General features: G+C 39.1%; 1 protein-coding gene across 3 annotated transcripts in view; it reads left to right on the top strand.

The window, feature by feature from the left end:
* Window positions 1-21,250, top strand: part of becn1 (beclin 1, autophagy related) — a 62,770-nt gene that overhangs the window by 35,265 nt on the left and 6,255 nt on the right. For 2 of the 3 annotated variants that reach the window (XM_051124030.1, XM_051124031.1), the window contains exons 6-11: window positions 8,048-8,184; window positions 8,357-8,551; window positions 9,624-9,770; window positions 10,473-10,622; window positions 16,120-16,180; window positions 19,803-19,945. In XM_051124030.1, coding sequence (XP_050979987.1) covers window positions 8,048-8,184; window positions 8,357-8,551; window positions 9,624-9,770; window positions 10,473-10,622; window positions 16,120-16,180; window positions 19,803-19,945 — 833 coding nt within the window. The remainder of the gene's footprint in view (window positions 1-8,047; window positions 8,185-8,356; window positions 8,552-9,623; window positions 9,771-10,472; window positions 10,623-16,119; window positions 16,181-19,802; window positions 19,946-21,250) is intronic. The other variant, XM_051124032.1, reaches the window with a different exon arrangement.

The following is a 21,250-nucleotide window of genomic DNA, read 5'->3' on the forward strand; positions in this document are numbered from 1 at the left end:
ATAAATAATAACAAAATTCCACATTTTTTTGATAATTATTGATCTAGAGAGTCCAGAGAATATTACTGCAGTGGTTTGATCGGGATTGAGCAAAAAACCTAGGACTAGTTCGCAAAAGTAGGTTTTTCATATAATTGTGAATAATTAATGAACGATTTGATTGACAGCAATGGTTCTTGAGGCAAAGTTGTTCATCACGAGGAGATCTATCAAATGATATGCATATTGTGTAGATATGTGAAACACCACGTGATTGCAAAGCCATAAAACTCGTTAGCGCCAACTAGTGGCCGATTTCTTTCAAAATTCTTACAGACCTCTAGGCCCATGAGTCGAACATGCCCAGTGAGTTTCGTTCCGATTGGCCTCCGTTAACCTTGTCTAATGGGTGCTCAAAATTGATTGGCCGATGGCGGTCATGTTTTTTAAGCTACGCGAATGACGTCATAGATCGTCTTGGCACTTTGGACAAAGACGCTGCATACCAATTTTTAAGTCAATTGGACAAACGGTATTGTAGTTATAGCCGTTTTTATGTTTTTTCGTTATTATAGCGCCACCAAGCGGCCGAACGCTACAATTTTTTTTATTTACCCCAAAATCGAGCTTTTACAGAAGCGTACCGAGTTTGGCGAAAATATCTCATTCCGTTCAAGAGTTATAGCCACAATTAGCATTTGGCTAACGTTAGCATAACACGTTTTTTCGCGCTATTTTGAGCGAAAATCGAAATTTCAACTTTTTTTTGATAATTATTGATATTCAATGTCTAGAGAATATTTCTGCACTGGTTTGGTTCCAATAGGGCAAAAAACCTAGGACTAGTTCGCAAGAGTAGGTTTGAGATTTAACGCCATTTTGCGGAAAAACGGTACGTCGTACGAAAAATCTGCGCCAGTGCACTTTTGTGCGTCTTGACCCAAGGATCGCAACGATGTTAAAATTTTGAGTCTACGACAAAAATTGTACGAGCTACGGCCAAAAATGTAAAAAAAATGAATTTTTTGCGCTATAGCGCCACCTATGGGCCGATTGGGCTGAAACTTTGATAGGTTCTCCCCAAATTGAGCTCTACCATCTGGCCAAATTTGAAGTCTCTACGACTTACGGTTTGGTCTGCACGATCAGTTTTACGGCAGAAAAAAAAAAATAATAAAAAAAATCCTAACAATTACAATAGGGTTTCAGCACTACGTGCTTGAACCCCTAAAAATCCTTACAATTACAATAGGGTTTCAGTGCTACGCACTCGAACCCCTAATTACTTCATTCCACATTTTTGTCTCTACTGCGTCACTTATGGTGCCGCGTTCACGAGAGTGCCATGATGCATGCATGTGGCAGTGCCGGCACTGAACCAGATCAGGTGCTACAATATAATGCGGAGAAAAACGCACACTGTATGAAAGAAATCTATTGATCTGGGCACAGCGTTGCCACACATATGCGTCATGGTACTCTCGTGAACGTGGGTCCACATCAAAAATATCTTAATTTGTATTCCAAAATGAAAATGTTCAATCTTAGTTCCAAACACAGAACACCAGACGTAATAGCTGCTCGAGCATGGAGAACAGTGTACAACCAAAGACAACTCGCTGAAATACTTTCATATTTACATTTAGACATTTAGCAGATGCTTTTATCCAAAGCGACTTACAAAAGAGGACAACGGATACAATCAAAATCAGCAAAATTGCAATTGCTGTGACAAGTCTTGGTTAGCCTAACGGAGTACACACATATATATATATTTTTTTAATTATATAATAAATAAAAAGAAAACAGAAGAATAGAAAAAGAAAAAGCAAGCTAGTGTTAGAGGCCTTACAAAAAGAACAGAGAAGCTAGTGTTAATTTTTTTTTTCTTTTATAAGACAACAAGCAGTAAGTAAATTAATGGAGTATAAGTCTAAAAGGGCAAGTTTTTTTTAAGAATAGAATTAGAATAGAGAGTGCTAGAGTTAGAGGGTCAAATAAAGATGGAAGAGATGTGTTTTTAGCCGATTCTTGAAGATGGCTATGGACTCTGTTCGGATTGAGTTGGGCAGGTCACACTGCAAAAAATGCTTTTCTTACTTAGATTTTTTTGTCTTGTTTCCAGCCAAAATATATAAAAATTCTTAAATCAAGAAGGATTTTCTAAACGGGTAAAAATGATCTTGTACGGAAGCCCTGAACCACATGGTGGGGGGGAAAAAAAGAAAACCTATAGTGGAGGGGAGGAAAAAAAAAAAAGAAAGTTTATCTCGTTATTTCGACATAACTCGTTATTTCGAGATATTAAGTCATTATTCCGACTTCTTAACTCGTCTTTTGGTGGGGAAAAAAAAAGAAAACTTATGGTGGGGGAGGAAAAAAATTAAAAACGAAAAAAAATAAATTAAAATCTCGTTATTTCAAAATAACAACTCGTTATTTCGAGATATTAAGTCGTTATTTCGACATAATAACTTGTTATTTCAAGATATTAAGTCGTTATTTCGACATAACTTGTTATTTCGACATAACTCGTTATTTCGAGATATTAAGTCGTTATTTCGACTTAGCTCGTTATTTGGTGTGGAAAAAAATAAAACTTATGATGGGGAGAGAAAAAAAGAACATTTATCTCGTTATTTCAAGATGCTAAGTCGTTATTTTGACATAATAACTCGTTATTTCGAGATACTAACTTGTTATTTCCAGATACTAACTCGTTATTTCCAGATACTAACTCGTTATTTCGACATAATAACTCGTTATTTGGTGTAGAAAAAATAAAACGTATGGTGGGGAAGAAAATAAATAAAATTTATCTCGTTATTTCGACATAATAACTCGTTATTTCGAGATACTAAGTCGTTATTTCGACACAAGTCTCATTGTGATAAGGTTTGTAGTTATTTCGATATGAGCCCCTAGAGGGCGGAATAAGACAGGGAATCAATTAAAGAACGCGTTTTAATTATGTTGACCTACTGTTAAGCACTTATAAGTTGGTGCTCCAAAATCCTAGAGGTTTATCATGGGAATTTGCATTTGTATTGTATTCTATGTAGTTTTCATAACACTAGATATTGTACTAATTCGTACTTTTCTAATACTGTACGTGGCCTAATGGGCAATTAACTTATTTTGCAATGGCATAGCTAGCTTTTAGTTTTGTGCTAATGGCCAGTATTGCTCTTTTAGCTTTATAGTTTATCTATTAGATCTGGTTCAGTGTGCTGGGAATATTCGTAAGTTTTATCAGCTTTATCAGTCAGCTTTGCGTATACCCACTTCTAAATCTCCTCTGATGTGCATCATAGTGTCCTGTATTAGCCAAAATCATGACAGTTCACCACATGATAGCTAATCCAATCACACGTGAATAAATGCAGATATTCCCTAAAAACACACAGTAAAGACACTTATGCGGTGAAGACCATGGCCGGCTTCCATAGAAATAGGATAGCGCCCACGCCCGCTTCGTCCCGTCCCGCAACAGTCAGAGAGGATGCCGACAGTGACAGAAAGGCCGCCTCTTCATGCGCGAAAGTGGTAAAATAATAGTTAGCCTATATTGATTACTAATTTGAATCAATACATTATAAAGAAAACAATATCTTAAATAAATTAAGAGTACACCCCCTGCAGGCACCACTACACCACCACTGATCTGGTTTATTTGTTAACTTTACACAATCGTATAATCGCCTGTTAATTCTGAAAAACGCAACATAAAGTGGCTTGCAAACCTGCGTCTACGGTCAGGAGGAGAGTGGAATAATGCTTGTGTGTGCTAGTAGTTAATAAAAGATATAATAATATATTAAGATATTAATAAGGAAATATATAAATAGATACAGGGTGAGACAGTGAGAATTCACTCGAATGCCAAACGCCACAAGTACACACCATGTAAATAAGATATTATATTTGCAGTTTTGAGAGCTTCATTGATTGTAACTGAACATTGTGAGATTGCAATAAATTGAAGAGAGTGACAGCTTTTTAGTGACTATATGGAAGCTCTGTTTGCTCGCTTTCTAGACGCTTTTTTTTTCTAATCGCTTTATGTGCTGCTAAAAGGACCAACAGACACAAACCCTGTACATGCAGCAAAGTTTCAGGAGTGAAACTATATTTTTAATAGTGTATATTTTTGTTCACCTGTTTCTTGTGCTTTCTTATTAAAATCCATAAAAGTAAATAGTGAAAATTACATCGCTAATGTCATAGAACAGCATAGTTTAATATACCGGGGCAGATTGTAACGCAGTGTTACAACATTCCCCATCAGTGCGATTGGAATATAAAACTGGTTCGTGTCTTCTGCTGGTTTGTCAAGCATTAATAAACTATCAAGACTGATATATAACAGATTGGTGATTAAAATAATATCATATTTGTCTCATTTTAAATGAATACTAAAAACTGAGATGAAAAATTACATAAGCCAGAAATGTACTTTTACTATGGTAAAATAAATATTCAGCGATATCTGCAAAAGGCTTTTGAATTTTAGCGCACTTTTTTCTCTGTATAGTGTTGCTATGGCATCTAGTAAATACCATAAATTTGGTTATGCTGATGTGTGTGGAAATATATAAACCACGTCTGTTACAATTAATGCCGCGTTAGTTTGTGCCCCGCGCACTCCTACTCTTAATTCATTTAAGATATTGTTTTCGTTATAATGTACTGATTCAAATTAGTAATCAATAAGTAGGCTAATTATTATTGTACAAATCTGCGCACCTCTCTTGACATGATCAGGCAACATGAACAGGAGGCATTTCTGTCACTGTCGGCATTCTCTTTGACTGGTGCGGGATGGGACGAAGCGGGCTTGGGCACTATCATATTTCTAAGGAAGCCGGCCACGGTCCTAATCGTCTTTACTGGGTGTTTGTAGGGAATATTTGCATTTATTCACGTGCGATTGGATTAGCTATCATGTGGTGAACTGTCATGATTTTGGCTAATACAGGACACTATGATGCACATCAGAGGAGATTTAGAAGTGGGTATACGCAAAGCCGACTGATAAAGCTGATAAAACTTGCGAATATTCCCAGCACACTGAACCAGATCTAATAGATAAACTATAAAGCTAAAAGAGCAATACTGGCCATTAGCACAAAACTAAAAGCTAGCTATGCAATTGCAAAATAAGTTAATTGCCCATTAGGCCACGTACAGTATTAGAAAAGTACGAATTAATACAATATCCAGTGTTATGAAAACTACATAGAATAAACGCCTATAGGGTATTAATGACAACCTTTTACGGTAATATGTAGCATTTATGGGCTTCTTAAACCTCAATAAAGCGTGAATGAATTCCTGGCATGAATGCAAATTCCCATGATAAACCTCTAGGATTTTGGAGCACCAACTTATACAGGTCCTTCTCAAAAAATTAGCATATTGTGATAAAGTTCATTATTTTCTGTAATGTACTGATAAACATTAGACTTTCATATATTTTAGATTCATTACACACAACTGAAGTAGTTCAAGCCTTTTATTGTTTTAATATTGATGATTTTGGCATACAGCTCATGAAAACCCAAAATTCCTATCTCAAAAAATTAGCATATCATGAAAAGGTTCTCTAAACGAGCTATTAACCTAATCATCTGAATCAACTAATTAACTCTAAACACCTGCAAAAGATTCCTGAGGCTTTTAAAAACTCCCAGCCTGGTTCATTACTCAAAACCGCAATCATGGGTAAGACTGCCGACCTGACTGCTGTCCAGAAGGCCATCATTGACACCCTCAAGCAAGAGGGTAAGACACAGAAAGAAATTTCTGAACGAATAGGCTGTTCCCACAGTGCTGTATCAAGGCACCTCAGTGGGAAGTCTGTGGGAAGGAAAAAGTGTGGCAGAAAACGCTGCACAACGAGAAGAGGTGACCGGACCCTGAGGAAGATTGTGGAGAAGGACCGATTCCAGACCTTGGGGGACCTGCGGAAGCAGTGGACTGAGTCTGGAGTAGAAACATCCAGAGCCACCGTGTACAGGCGTGTGCAGGAAATGGGCTACAGGTGCCGCATTCCCCAGGTCAAGCCACTTTTGAACCAGAAACAGCGGCAGAAGCGCCTGACCTGGGCTACAGAGAAGCAGCACTGGACTGTTGCTCAGTGGTCCAAAGTACTTTTTTCAGATGAAAGCAAATTTTGCATGTCATTCGGAAATCAAGGTGCCAGAGTCTGGAGGAAGACTGGGGAGAGGGAAATGCCAAAATGCCTGAAGTCCAGTGTCAAGTACCCGCAGTCAGTGATGGTCTGGGGTGCCATGTCAGCTGCTGGTGTTGGTCCACTGTGTTTTATCAAGGGCAGGGTCAATGCAGATAGCTATCAGGAGATTTTGGAGCACTTCATGCTTCCATCTGCTGAAAAGCTTTATGGAGATGAAGATTTCATTTTTCAGCACGACCTGGCACCTGCTCACAGTGCCAAAACCACTGGTAAATGGTTTACTGACCATGGTATTACTGTGCTCAATTGGCCTGCCTACTCTCCTGACCTGAACCCCATAGAGAATCTGTGGGATATTGTGAAGAGAAAGTTGAGAGACGCAAGACCCAACACTCTGGATGAGCTTAAGGCCGCTTTTGAAGCATCCTGGGCCTCCATAACACCTCAGCAGTGCCACAGGCTGATTGCCTCCATGCCACGCCGCATTGAAGCAGTCATTTCTGCAAAAGGATTCCCGACCAAGTATTGAGTGCATAACTGAACATAATTATTTGAAGGTTGACTTTTTTTGTATTAAAAACACTTTTCTTTTATTGGTCGGATGAAATATGCTAATTTTTTGAGATAGGAATTTTGGGTTTTCATGAGCTGTATGCCAAAATCATCAATATTAAAATAATAAAAGGCTTGATCTACTTCAGTTGTGTGTAATGAATCTAAAATATATGAAAGTCTAATGTTTATCAGTACATTACAGAAAATAATGAACTTTATCATAATATGCTAATTTTTTGAGATGGACCTGTAAGTGCTTAACAGTAGGTAAACATAAGCGTTCTTTAATTGATTCCCTGTCTTATTCTGCCCTCTAGTGGCTCATATCGAAATAACTACAAACCTTATCACAATGAGACCTATGTCGAAATAATGACTTAGTATCTCGAAATAACGACTTAGTATGTCGAAATAACAAGTTAGTATCTCGAAATAACGAGATATTAAGTCGAAATAACGACTTAATATCTCGAAATAACGAGTTATGTCGAAATAACGACTTAATATCTCGAAATAACGAGTTATTATGTCAAAATAACGAGTTATGTTGAAATAACAAAATAAACTTTCTTCTTTTTTTTTCTCCCCTCCACTATAGGTTTTCTTTTGTTTCCCCACCATGCGGTTCAGGGCTTCCGTAATCTTGTTTTCAGAAAAAAGAAGTAAAAATTAAGTGAGTTTTTGCTTAGAACAAGCAAAATAATCTGCCAATGGGGTAAGCAAATTAATCTTATTTCAAGCAGAAAACTAGATTATTTTGCTTACCCCACTGGCAGATTATTTTGCTTGTTCTAAGCAAAAAAACTCACTTAATTTTGACTTCTTTTTTCTGAAAACAAGATAATTTTTACTTGTTTAGAAAATCCTTCTTGATTTAAGATTTTTTATATATTTTTGGTACAGAATTGTATTTTAAGTATAGACTAGTACAGACTAGTAAATGCCAGACTAGTACAGTTTGCATTAATGGATAAACCTGTTGACCTAAAGAGAGAAAAATGGTCAGACATGTCATTAAGATCCCCTGGAAGTTATTAATTATAATAAAGCTGTTAACTTTGAAAGTGTGCAAATACATTGTAAGTTTATTTTTTCCAGAATGGAGGGTGTGCGAGAATGAAATTGGAATAAAAACACAAATATAATGCCCACTAAATGTACTAATGTTAAAATGTAAATATTTTATATATGCTTCTGGCATGAAGAGCTATTTAAAGCTGTTTAAAGAGGCCTAGAGTTCTATAAATAACTGCAATGAAAAGGATAGGTAGCATACTGTACCAGAATAGAGGGTTCATGTATGTGTTTTTTATTCAGGTGACAAGTGATCTGTTTGATATCATGTCTGGTCAGACAGACATTGATCACCCACTGTGTGAGGAGTGCACAGACACACTACTGGATCATCTGGACACACAACTCAGCATCACAGAAAATGAGTGCCAGAATTACAAGTTAGTATCACTCACACTCATCTCAAGTAACCTGCTGCTGTTTTTCTTTCTTATTCTGTGGTATGTGTCATTTCCCTGGTTTGAGGGTTTGTATCATTGTTTTTGTCATTAAACATTATTTAGTCAATACATTCCTGACATCATTGACCACTGCCAATCACTCAATTGTTAGGAGCTGTTTAGAGCTGCTGTCTCAACTACCAGAAGAAGAGGAAGCCAGTCTACTGAATGCACTGCAGCAGCTGAAACAAGAGGAGGAATCTCTGATCCGGGAGCTGGAGAGCATTGAGGTGCAGCGTGAAGCTGTGGCCAAAGAGCTGGCCGAGGGACGAAACCATAGCCAGCTGATGGACACAGAAGAACTTCAGTACATATGAATTTAAATAATTACTAAGAAGTCATATTATTCTTTCTTTCTTTTGTTTGCCTATATTTTACAGGATAGTATATAAATAACAGGAAAGTACAGGGAGAGAGAGAGAGAGAGGGGGTACAGGATTAAGACATGACCCAGGCTGAACTTAACCCAGAGTCTCCATGAGCATTACAGCTCTTTATATGTTGAAGCAATACACTACCCTTTGTGCCACAGTTCCATCTGCGTGTTTAAGTTATTTTTAACATTGTCATTAGCATCTTAAAAACAGAGCTTGTGTGTTTGCTCTGAAAGCTATTTTATTAGTCTCTTTGAGATCTTGTTCAATGGTGACAGGTGCTGCTCCACCTTGCTCCGTAAAAGGTGAATCCCTGTTCTCCAGGATGACAATAACATATAGTATGTGAGAGTCACACAAACATACTGTGATTTTCCTTGCTCTCACATGAGCTACAGATTTGCTGTTATAAGATGTCATTTAATAACAGCCTCTTTGCAAAGCTTGTATTATTTTGCTTGCATTATGAAATACTTATGAAGCATTCTGTGCTGAAATGTACTTCCTTCTCAAACTGTTTAGAAACTTCTAAAAAACTGACAGCTTTTGGGTAAAGGGGTTGTCTGGAAAGTATACAGCAATGTAATATAAAAAATATAAACATTTACTGAAGATCACCTTTGAAAGTCAAAGATTTCAGACCATCAGTGAGATTCAGGAAAATACGACAAGGCAGCCAATGGCAATTCCGACAGGATTTTGCAGAGTGTTTTAAACCGTGAAAGAGATGCTGGGAGAACTGTGTGAGGTCCTAAGGTACCTACTTTGCGGACTACTGAGGCATTGTTATGTGTACAATGTTTCTTATATATTTCTTCGATAAATATCTCTATTTTTCATGTTAAATGGCTGGATGCTTTCCGATTGGCCCTCGTATGTCCTACATGATTTGCAGTTATAGTTGTAGTAGTAGCATTTTTGTGTATTTTGCTGTTTGTTTGTTTTTTGTTTTCCAGTTTCCAAGTAAATGCGTTTGTCATCTCTATTTGTTTGTTTCTGTCTCAGGTATCAGAAGGAGTACTGCGAGTTTAAAAGACAGCAGCTGGAGTTGGATGATGATCTTAAGAGTGTGGACAATCAAATGCGTTACTGTCAGATTCAGCTGGACAGACTCAAGAAGACCAATGTTTTCAATGCCACCTTTCATATCTGGTTTCATATCTCTTTTTAAAAACTTGTTTTGTTTTCAAGGGGTCATATGATGTTGCTAAAAAGAGCATTATTTTGTGTATTTGCTCCTCTCTGCCCTGCCTTTCTGAAACACGTAGATTTTTACAAACCTCATTGGCCTAAAAACCGTGGTGTGCTCTGATTAGACAGCTATCCAAATATAACTACTGATTTCTAGTTGTGTACTCATTTAGAAGGCCGAACAAAGTAGCTTCACTCTCGCAACGAAACATAGCGTCTCCACGACATGGCGGTGGCTACAACAATACTACAGCAGAATAAGTGTTACTCCTTCTTTCTTTCCATATACATTTGGACGGTGTTATGCAAATAATCCCCCACAGTGACGTAGATTTGTAGGGACGTGTTTGAATGAGCCGTTTTAGGAAGGCGTGGCTGAGTCTTAATTTTTATGAAGAATATCTCTTTGGTTTTAAGACTTTAATCTTTTTAACATAACAGATCTTATATATGCCAGCTTGTAACACTCCAAAAAGGAAAACATGAAATTGCATCATATGACTCCTTTAAGACCGCCATCAAAACACTGCATATTGAATAAGCATTTATTTTCAAAACAGAATTGTGTAACCTTTAAAATCATGCTTTGTTTACCCTGCTTATGATGTAAAATTGTGTGTATAAACATATTGTAATTTTTTTTTTTCTACTTTTTTTTCTCAGGCACAGTGGGCAGTTCGGAACAATAAATAACTTCCGCCTAGGCAGATTACCCAGTGTACCAGTGGAATGGAATGAGATCAATGCAGCCTGGGGTCAAACTGTACTTCTGCTGCATGCACTTGCAAATAAGATGGGACTATGCTTTCAGAGGTGGCCAGATAAGAAAAATATTTACAACTAGATAGATAAAGCTTGTAGACAAACTTTGATGCCTTGTCTGAAAATACAAGATTAAGCAACATCAAACTGCATTAGACCTTGATTGCTCAGCAACATTGTTAAAAAAAGTTGCCCCATGTTTATCACCTTTAGACAGTTGATCAATTTTCAATTTGAGCAAGTTGCATCTGTAATGCATCTCAATCCACTTCCTGAAGAGGTTTGTGTGATCTGATTAATCTCAAATGCATTTCAGAGGGCATTTACACATTGTCATTTCAAAGCTATCTAAGAAGTAAGCGAAATCAAATCGTTACAAAACATTACTACTACCCATGCACTGATCAATGATCCAAGTTTTTAATGAAATCAGAACTTTTCTTGACAGTTCTCAGTGTAATTGGTTGTGGAGTAGGGTTTAGACTTAACTGATTTGAGAAAAAAATATGCTCTAGCATGATGGGTGTTGCTGGTATGTTTTAACATGTTTTGTTAGCATGTTGGTAGACATTACTAGCATGTTCTACTAGCCTCTGCATTTGCTCGGCACACAGAGCAGCCTTTACCAGGTTGAAAACCTGCTGACACAGCTCCGTCCACTGGACCGGATCTGGCACTTCCTTTTTAGTGAGGTCAGTCAGCGGGCTGGTGAGGTCCGAATAATTAGGTACAAACCTACTGTAATATCTTGCCAGCCCCAAGAACTGCCTCACCTCCTTTTTGGTCTTGGGTCTCGGGCAGGTCGCAACCACTGCTGTCTTACTAATTTGGGGACGCACCTGTCCGGGATCCAAGTGGAAGCCCAGATACCTGACCTCCACACGCCCAATCACACACTTCTTCGGGTTGGCCATCAGCCCTGTCCCTCTCAGTGCCCTCAGCATGGCACTCAGGTACTCCATATGTCGCTGCCAGTCATTACTATAGATGATAATATCATCCAGATAGGCAGTAGGATATACAGCAGTGCTCGTGAAGAATTTTGTTCACGAGCCGCTGAAATGTGGCCAGCACCCCAAACAACCCGAAAGGAAGTGTAACAAATTGGTGTAATCCAAACGGTGTTGTGAAGGCTGTTTTTTCTTTGGATAGAGGTGATAAGGGAATCTAATATCCTTTAGTTAAATCCAGCGTCAAATACAGTAGAGCTGTACCAAGCCGATCAAGTAATTTGTCAACCCACAGCATTGGATAAGCATCGATTTTCCACGTGGCATTCACCTTGCGATAATCCACACATAATTGTGTGGAGCCTTTCGTTTTACCTATCGGGCTTGCCCTTTCACTGTGGAATTCCTCTATTACTCCCATCTCTAGCATCTGAACCACTTTTTTGTGTTCAGGTAAGCGATACGGACAGCTATGAATCACCATTCCAGGCTCGATCTCAATATGGTGCTGAATTAGGTCTATTTGGCCAGGCAGGGGCAAAAACACATCTGTAAATGCGGCCTGCAGCATAGCTACATCAGTGAGCTGTGAGGGCAAGAGGGGATCTCCTCCAGGGGCCAGAACCAGAGATTGTGGTTTGGTATTAATTTCTAGCCTGAGATCCTCCTTCCCACTCCGCCTCACTCCTTTTTTGAGGAGTTTGAGGTGATAAATCTTATGTTCCATGCTCCTGTCTCTCCGAATCACCTCATAATTAAGATCTCCAATTCGCCGTGTGACCTCAAAGGGTCCTTGCCACTTGGCGAGTAGTTTAGAGCTAGACGTAGGAAGACACGTATTAAATTTCATTTAGACTTTCTGAAGATCTGTCCTTCCAAGTTTCTCTCAGGACGTCCAGCAGCCCGCGGGGCTGATGCCCATAAAGAAGCTAAAGGGGTAAACCTTGTGGATGCTTGCGGGACCTTCCACACAGCAAACAAGAGGGGTTCCAGCCACCTGTCCCAATTTTTGAAAATCTGATTTTATCAGAATTAAATTTAAATCTGAACATTTTAGTGTCTCATCCTGGGACTGTTCCAGGGGAAAATCATCAAGCTCAGTGAGGATTAGCCTCTCATTCACGCTCCGTACCCCTAGCTCAGTATCCCGTGGTCCCGGTTCAGCCACTTCCAAATGTGCGTTCGCTCCACTCTCCAGCTTTCTCTGTCCACAAGAGACATTCGCACACAAATACCCCAGTAATTGACTAAACGCTGGCCAATTTGTTCCCAAAATTATTGGATGTTGGAGGTGCAGGTTAACTGCAATCTCTACGCTATGCTTTTGACCCCTGAAATTGAATAACAGCGGACAGTAAAGGAAACCTCACCACATCCCTCTTGCACATACCGCACCGGAGCCATGCTGCTTTTATCCAATGCCTTAAACTGAATCAGGCTTTGATGGATCAAGCTTATTGAGTTTGATGGATCGAGTTACAACCTGAATCCACCAAAGCAAGATAGGTACCCCCACTTCTCATGTATTTGGCACAGGCCAGCTTGATCGGGGGCAGCCTGTGGGGCGTCCAGGACCTGGATCAGTGCCCTCACCTCCATCACTGAGCACCTGTCAATGAAATGCCCTGGGTCCCAGCCAGTAGCTACCCCCAGCCAGTAGTCATTTGCGGCAAGCGTCCCGGAGCTGTTAAACCAACGCGAAGGACTGGCCACTCCCCGCCAGATCCGACAACCAGATCCGCTGGCGATGTTCTTCTGGACTTAGACCTGCAGGATGGTTCGCTTCAGGTTGGCAAAGGCCAGGAGGTTCTGCATGGGCAATTGCTGGACTGCCACATGTGCCTCCCCTGACAGCAGCGGTATGCGTCGCATATGCCAGTGCTATTGTGGCCACCCACATGCCTCGGCCGACTGGTCTATCCAGCTCCGGAACAGCTCATGGTTCTCCTGCTGCGCCTGAGGGTTTACCAGTGTGATATAATTAGAGAGGAGGAAGGAAGAAGTCGGAGTTGGCGTGACTGAGGCTCGTGGTGTATTTATTCATGCAGGTGAACGTCATTTTGTACTTGACCTTCTTACTCACCGCTCGTCTCCGACTGCTGCAGCCTCCTCTAAACCAGTAACTAATACAATAACACAATACAACAAATGCAATAAAGGCAGCAGTAACAAATACAGTAAATACAAAAGGTAAAAAGTGTTAAAAGTAGTATGTAGACCTGAGTGAGAATAGTGAGGTAAAAGTTAGTGTCAGAGGTGTCAATTAGTGTCAAAAGGTCAGTTGTTGCAAAGCTAGATGAAGGACTTGTTGGCTGTTAAGCAGTCTGATGGCTTGAAGATAAAAGATGTTCTTCAGCCTGATTGTCCATGATCGGATTGAACATGGGCATCTGCAAGATTGCATTGAAGCAAACAGATGGTGAGCAGGGTGAGTGCAGTCCTTGATGATGCTGTGGGCCTTTCTCAAGCAGTGTGTCTAGTAAATGTTCTGCAAGGCCAGGAGTTTGTGTCCAGTGATGAGCTCAGCTGTCCTCATCACTCTCTGAAGAGCTTTGCGGTCAGAAATAGAGCATTTGCTGTACCATACAGTAATACTGCTGGTTAGAATGCTCTCTATGGTCCAATGGTAGAAGTTTGACATGATCTCAGAGGAGATGCCAAGTCTCTTCAGTCTCCGTAGGAAGTAGAGACACTGATGGGCTGTTCTCACTATGGTGTCTGAGTGGAGACTCAAGGAAAGGAAATGTGTACACCAAGAAGCTTGTAGCTCCTGACTCTCTGTGACTTCCTGTAGTCCATAATCATTTCCTTGATCTTGCTGACATTTAGAGAGAAGTTATTGTCAGCACACCATTCTGAGAGTGCACTGACCTCATCCTGTCATTGCCATTGACAGTGATGAGGACTAGGATGGTTGTGTCTCAGCAAATTTGAAGATGGTGTTGGAGCTGTGTTTGGCAGAGCAGTCATAGATAAAACAGAGAACACAAGAGAGAGCTGAGTACACATCCATGTGAGGACTTTTTGTTAGGATGTGAGGTATCAGGTCTGATCCAATATTGAGCAGTGTCTTCAACCGGTCTACAGGAAGCAATAGCAAGTCTTTCATGTGTGGATGAGTATTCTGCAGAGCAGTCACTGGGTAGTTGTGCTCCACAAAACATAGACCTGTGGCACTGAATGTGGTGTGTATAGCAAACAACTTATTGGGCTTAGAGACTGAGAACACCTCAGAGAAAGTGATGACTCTTTAAGTTTGTTGTGACATTGCTGAATTGTCTGCAGGGGAAGCAACTCAGTAGTACTGGTTAACTTGAGATGTTGCACTAATTGTAGAATCATTGACCTGTCATCAGGGACTGCATGGGCTTCCATGGTGTGTTGACCATTGTTTTGTTGAACTCCTATGTCTGTCAAGGTAATCTGGATAGGTGGCAGGTTTACCATAAGCCCTGGAGATGTCACTGGAGTCATGATAAACTGAGATATAACTCTTTGCAGACCTTTCATGGATGCTTGAGGTTGCAAGTGTCTGCAACATAGACCAAACCACATCTTCAGCAGTGCTTTACCTCTTTAATCCAGATGACAATCTGGATAGTGGTCAACTTCTTGAATTGACGTATCATATCATAGAGATTCGCATTCCTGACCATGGTGCTAGCAATGCCAAGGTTTTTTTCTTAGTTATGTAATTTTTTTTTTCCCCATGGAACTTATGTATAAAAAATCACACTTCTGCTTATGTTATATAGATCATGTATGAATACATATACTGTATCTGCAATGATCTTTAGCTGCTAATGTTCTCAGGATTTAGTTTATTGTTAGATAATTTTGTATATGGTAAATTATGGCATTTTCCATAAAAATTCATTGGTTTGTTACAGTGAGTGATGAGAAGCATCTGAAATTGCTTCCAGATGGCTGACGATATGACTTATATAGGGTGTATTGGCTACTTTATAGTATAGCAGCTTAAAGTTGTGACACTGTCACACAGGACTGCAACCCGCTTGTTACAACGATATGCTTGTTACAACAAACGTTACAAAGTAGTCTAAAAATCTATTTTAGTTTACATTTGTAACAACATTGTTGCAGGATTCTGTTAAACGGCCCATTCACAGCAAAAATGATAACTATAATGTTAACTACATTAGCATCCACACTCATGTTAACAACCCTCTGTTTATACTAAGCTGGTGTAGTAATTATGTTTTGTGAATAAAAGAAATGTGTACTTCTCTTAGAGTTAGAAGGCTCTTAGTTATAACTTTAGTGCATCATTATAGTTATAGTTTTAGTGCAAGCAGGTCTTCTGTCTATGGGAATTTAAGCTTGTTTTTAATTCTGTAAGGTCTAATGTATGTTTGATAGATGTAGCTTGTAAGTTTTACACATTCCAGACTCATTTGTCAACTGAGTAGCTTAAAATCGTATAGCACATCAGAAATAGAAAGGAACATCCATTTAATGTCTGCAAACCCGACACAATGCATCTAGTGAAGACAGCATTTTTCAAGCAATTTTCAAGCAATTGTCAAGCCAACATGATTAGCATAAATGATGAAAAATTGTTTGTGTTCTCTTTGTAGATATCGACTAGTTCCTTATGGAAACCATTCCTATTTGGAATCTCTCACAGATAAGTCCAAGGTGGGTGCCACATATAAACTTTGATCAATAAATGAAGAAAAATCATTTTATAAGTGCACAAGGTGAGTTTTTGAGCAGCTGGTGAAGGGTTTCTCTGGTGTATACAACAGTGGTCTTGGACTTTATACTGGTGCAACATTGTAAAAGTGCATGACAGGTTCCTTAAATAAACACACCTGATCTTGCTAATAAAGTCCTTTAGGCTTATTTGAAAATATCTCAGTTTATCTAACCCGGTTTCTCTGAATAAGTAATGACATGCTGTGATGTCTGAAGCCCTTATACCATCACACCATTTCATTGGCCAGTAGTGCTTAGCAACACCCCGAGAATACATCATGTATCATATCAGCATGCTACGCATAATTTCATCAGATTAAGTATGAAGGAAGCGCTATTGAAGGTACGAGAATGGCCGTCATTGCAGCATGTTGTTCGCTTACTACTTGAGGGTGTAACTTCCATTCTCCGACCTCCAAACCCTGTCTTGAGAGCAGGTCCACACCTAAGTTCAAATGACCTAGGACATGGACTGCTCTGACTGACAGAAACTTGGTCTGTGCCAAAAAAAGGACACGTCTTGCCAACAGGGGTTGAGAATGTAGTCCTCTTTGGCAATTCAGGTATGAGACCACACTCATGTTGTCCTTCCTGACCAAAATATGACAACCCCTCAGATTGGGCAAGTACTGTTTGAGTGCCAGATACACTGCCAGCATCGATTCATGTGCTAGCCACAATGCACCTCTGTCCAAACTCCACAAACTGGCCATCCTTGCAATGTTGGGCAAGCTACTCTAAAACTGCAGCTTGACAAGCTACTCGTAAATTAAAGTAGTTAAACTACATTCAAGCTACCCTTCTGAAAAAGTAGATAGCTACACTACAAGTTACTATGAAAAAGTATATAGCTACATTAAAACTACTTTTAATTTTATTATCTTTATTTTACAATTAACATTACAAATAACTGAATAATTGTTCATGAAGAATTATAATATTATAAGTATTATAAGTAAACTATAATAAAGTCATAAGTAAGATATGTGGGGTTTAAAATAACATATTGTAAAGCAATCATGATTTAAAAGAGTAGGTAAATTCAGGTTGATTTGGACACATTTTTTCCAAGTCATTTAAATTGCAAAAAGTGTTCCAGTCGTTGGATTTTATAAACCATTCGACACACACAATAATAAAATATAGTTATGTAGTTACATTATCTCAAACTGACTGTCAAAGTGCAAAATTGCTACAAAAATAACATCAATGCAATAGCAAAATGTATGCAACTTAAACTGGATAGGAGGAGTCATAAAATAAGCAGGTTAAACTCACAGCACATGCTTTTACTGACTTTGAATGGAGCCGCTCTGAGACGTCAGTCCTCAGCTGCACAAACATCCTTTGCCAGATGATAAACACACTACTGTATCGCTTTGATTAATCTAATCGTTTGATTAGTGTTCATTTCAAACTGTGGGGGGACAGATTATATTATGACAGTCACGCTACTGAAAAATGCAGTTATGTTAGTAGTGGCACTACTTGTAGCTAGCTACTCCCAAACACTGCGTCCTTGATAGACTGCCCCCAAACCTGTGAGGCATGCTTCTGTTGTGAATGTCTTGCACTCCTAGCTGGACCCCCCGGTGAAAGTAATGGAGCCTCATCCACGGACGCTGAGTGCAAAAACCTCTACATGTCATCATAACTTTGCAGAATGGATGACACTGAGGTGAAATATTTGGGCTCTTGATCCACCACTGGAATAGTCTCATGTGAAGCAGGGCCAGCTGAACCACAGGAGATGCTGCTGCCATAAGACCCATCAGTCTGTGGCACAAACCTACTTGAACTAGGCACCCTGTCCTGAACTGACTAATGACTGAACACATGGGGAAACAGACGTCCCCGCATCATGCAAGAATTGAAGTTCATTCCCAGAAAAATTGTTTGCTGACACAGCAGCAGAACTCTTTTGCAGGATTGCACGCAAGCGTCCATACACTTTGTGAATGTTCGAGGAGCCAGAGCCAGTCCAAACGGAAGAACATGGTATTGGTAAGCTTTGTCCTCGAAAGCGAACCTAAGGAACTTCCTGTGTCCCTTGATGATCTGGATGTGACAGTACCCATCCTTTAGATTGATAGTCACAAACCAATCTCCCGCTTGGATATGAGACAAAATGGATTTTAACATTAGCATCTTGAATTGGCTCACTCTGAGCAACTCACTCTTACCCATTAGATCCTCCAAATCTGAGGATTCTGTAGACAGCACTTCTTTGTCATACAGTTCACAACCAAAAGAAATTGAATTACAAGCTTCCGGGGTAGGCCGTAAATCATCGACAAAAACAACTACATAACGCTCTTCCAAAGCTTGAACATAGGTAGGCGAGGGTGAAAGAAAAGGGGAAAAGTCTGTCATCTCACTCTCCATGAGCTCCGGTTCACAAGCGTCACCCCAAAATTCAGTCTTGTGTGGTGCCTTGGCAACTGCAGAAACAGGATGACAGAGGGTTAGACGTAAGTCGTCCCTTCTTCAAGAAAGAGGTGAGTGCAACACTTTTAACCTCAGGGTATCGCAGTGACAACAATCAGATAGGCCGTTCATGTTGGAGGCCAAACATTGCACGCACCTGTCGGTTGCACGCACCAGTGTCTCCTCCTGCTATGAACCTGTCACAGAGATTGACGCATCTCCTACATTGTGTCTCTCTGAGAGGAGTAAACTTTTGAAATAGTTTGAAGTGCTAAGCGCTACTGGCCACTGAAATGGCGTGAGGGTATAGGGGCTTCAGACATTTGTCACACCAAAGGTGTTTCCATAGTGACATCTATCACAGCATAGGTGAACCTATGAAAAGGAACTACATTGGTGTGTGTTGGACCAAGGTAGGATTTTAACTCTGTAGGGCTGTGGCCCTCCAGGAATTGAGTTTAACACCTGTGTTCTAAAGAGAGCTGGTTGAAAGTTTCTTCACATATAGCAATCACTAAGTAAAGTATATTTAAATCTAAATGTATTTAGATTTATGTCATCTGTGGAGGGTGTAGGACCATAAAATGTTTGCCCAATCGTATTCCTTCCCGAGGGCTATGATAGGCTGTCTAACCTGCCTTTCAATGTATTTATTTCCATACCTCTGCGCCCCTCTGATCACACAGCCACGATACATCATCTGCATGTTGTTTTTTAAAATTTTTTTATTGCTATTCCAGACTGAACAAGAATGGAAGGCGTTATTATTGTCATATATAATGCGCTTTGTGATGTAAAGTTTTCTCACCTGTGAATGAGACACAAGGTAATCGGACAGCATTTAACCCTCCTCCAACGCCATTTCTCAGCTACCAAGAGGGAACATTTTTTCTAGAATAGTGTTAAGACTAAAGTCTTTATCTTGTGTGAATGTACATCATCAATCAGTTTGCCAAAAGTACTGTGTTATTCTTAAAAGTAAAAACTAAACAAAGGCAGTAAAACAAATGAACAGGTCATGAAGTAGTTCCTAGAGGACTAAATTTAATTAACAGGAAGACATACTTTCCTTTAAAACTGTATTGGAGAAAACGTACTGCTAACATCAGCATATTTTTGCTTGTTCCTGTTGTAGGAGTTGCCGTTGTATTGCTCAGGTGGTCTCCGCTTTTTCTGGGATAATAAATTTGACCATGCTATGGTGGCCTTCCTTGACTGTGTCCAGCAGTTTAAAGACGAGGTGGAGAAGGGTGATACAGGCTTTTGTCTGCCATATAGGTGAGAATGTCCAGAACGCAAATTTATACAACAAAAATGGCATGTCATTATAGATTATTAGGCTTTTGCACAATCTGTCTACAGTAGCTGATGACTAGCTGATTAATTAAGTTACCTCTTAATAAGCATTGAAATTATTTACCAATGTCTGAACATAAATTATTTTTTGTATTTATTTACATTTCATTTGCACGTCCATATTGGCTGAAGTGAAAATAAATGAAAAAAGTATATATTCAGATCTGCTCACGTTGCATAAATAATATAGTTTATACTAAATTACCCAGTTTCTTTAGTTCTTCATAATACTAAGAAAACCAATGTGAAGTCTTGATTTTATAACGAATAAAAAACAATAAAGTAGACTTTTAGTTAGTTTGAGAAGTTTGCAGTATGTGAATCTACATTTTCAGTTTACTTTCAGTAGACACTTCTGGGTGACCATTTCTCTCCTCCTACCACTCGATGGCCACTCGATCGAATACCTCACTCCATATTCACTCCATGGAATATGCTCTCAGTGACACTTTAAATAATGTCAATTTCATGTATATACTGAAACAAAAAATAATACAGCAGTACTTGTTATTGTTTCCAATAAAACCTAAACATGTTTAAATTTATGCTTTAACACTTAAATAAGCCCAAGTTTAGGCATATATTAATATTAATATATTAATGCCTTTTCATCACACAAATACAAATTTAGTAAATATTACCATATAATTCTTTTAACGAAAACAAAGATTTTAATGACATTCCCAGCATAATTTTTAGAATTAAATTCAGTTAAATAATATAGATATAGATTAGCTGTAGATGGTGATTAATGCATCTGGAATGTAAGACATTTTTGCTTTTAATGCTAATATTCAGCTTAAATGTTCTTCACACTGCACGCTTGTGAATCCGCTTTTTCTAACAAAGTGCAGGCATGGTGTAAATAAGAGATTTATTAAGTAGTGTAGAGAGATTTGTTGATTATAGTGGAACTTTGTTAGATCACAATGAAGATGAGTGACAGCTTTTAGTGTTTATAAAGGGATGTCTTTCTAGGCTATATATAATCAATTTAGAATTTGTATTAAACTTTTGTATTTCACATACTTTTATGAATGACATCAGCATATTTATGTGGGATTTATTCACAAAATAGCAATGGTTGCAAGTGATAACAATCGACTGAACAATAAAAATAGATGTGCGTTAAGGCAAGATTGAGCACCTTCACGAAATTCATAAGCACCTTCAGTAATTTATTTCTGGGACCGGTCCTGATACCCTTGCAGGAGATATATATTCCTA

This window comes from Labeo rohita, chromosome 12 (genome assembly GCF_022985175.1).
Source record: "Labeo rohita strain BAU-BD-2019 chromosome 12, IGBB_LRoh.1.0, whole genome shotgun sequence".
Classification (NCBI taxonomy): Eukaryota; Metazoa; Chordata; class Actinopteri; order Cypriniformes; family Cyprinidae; genus Labeo; species Labeo rohita.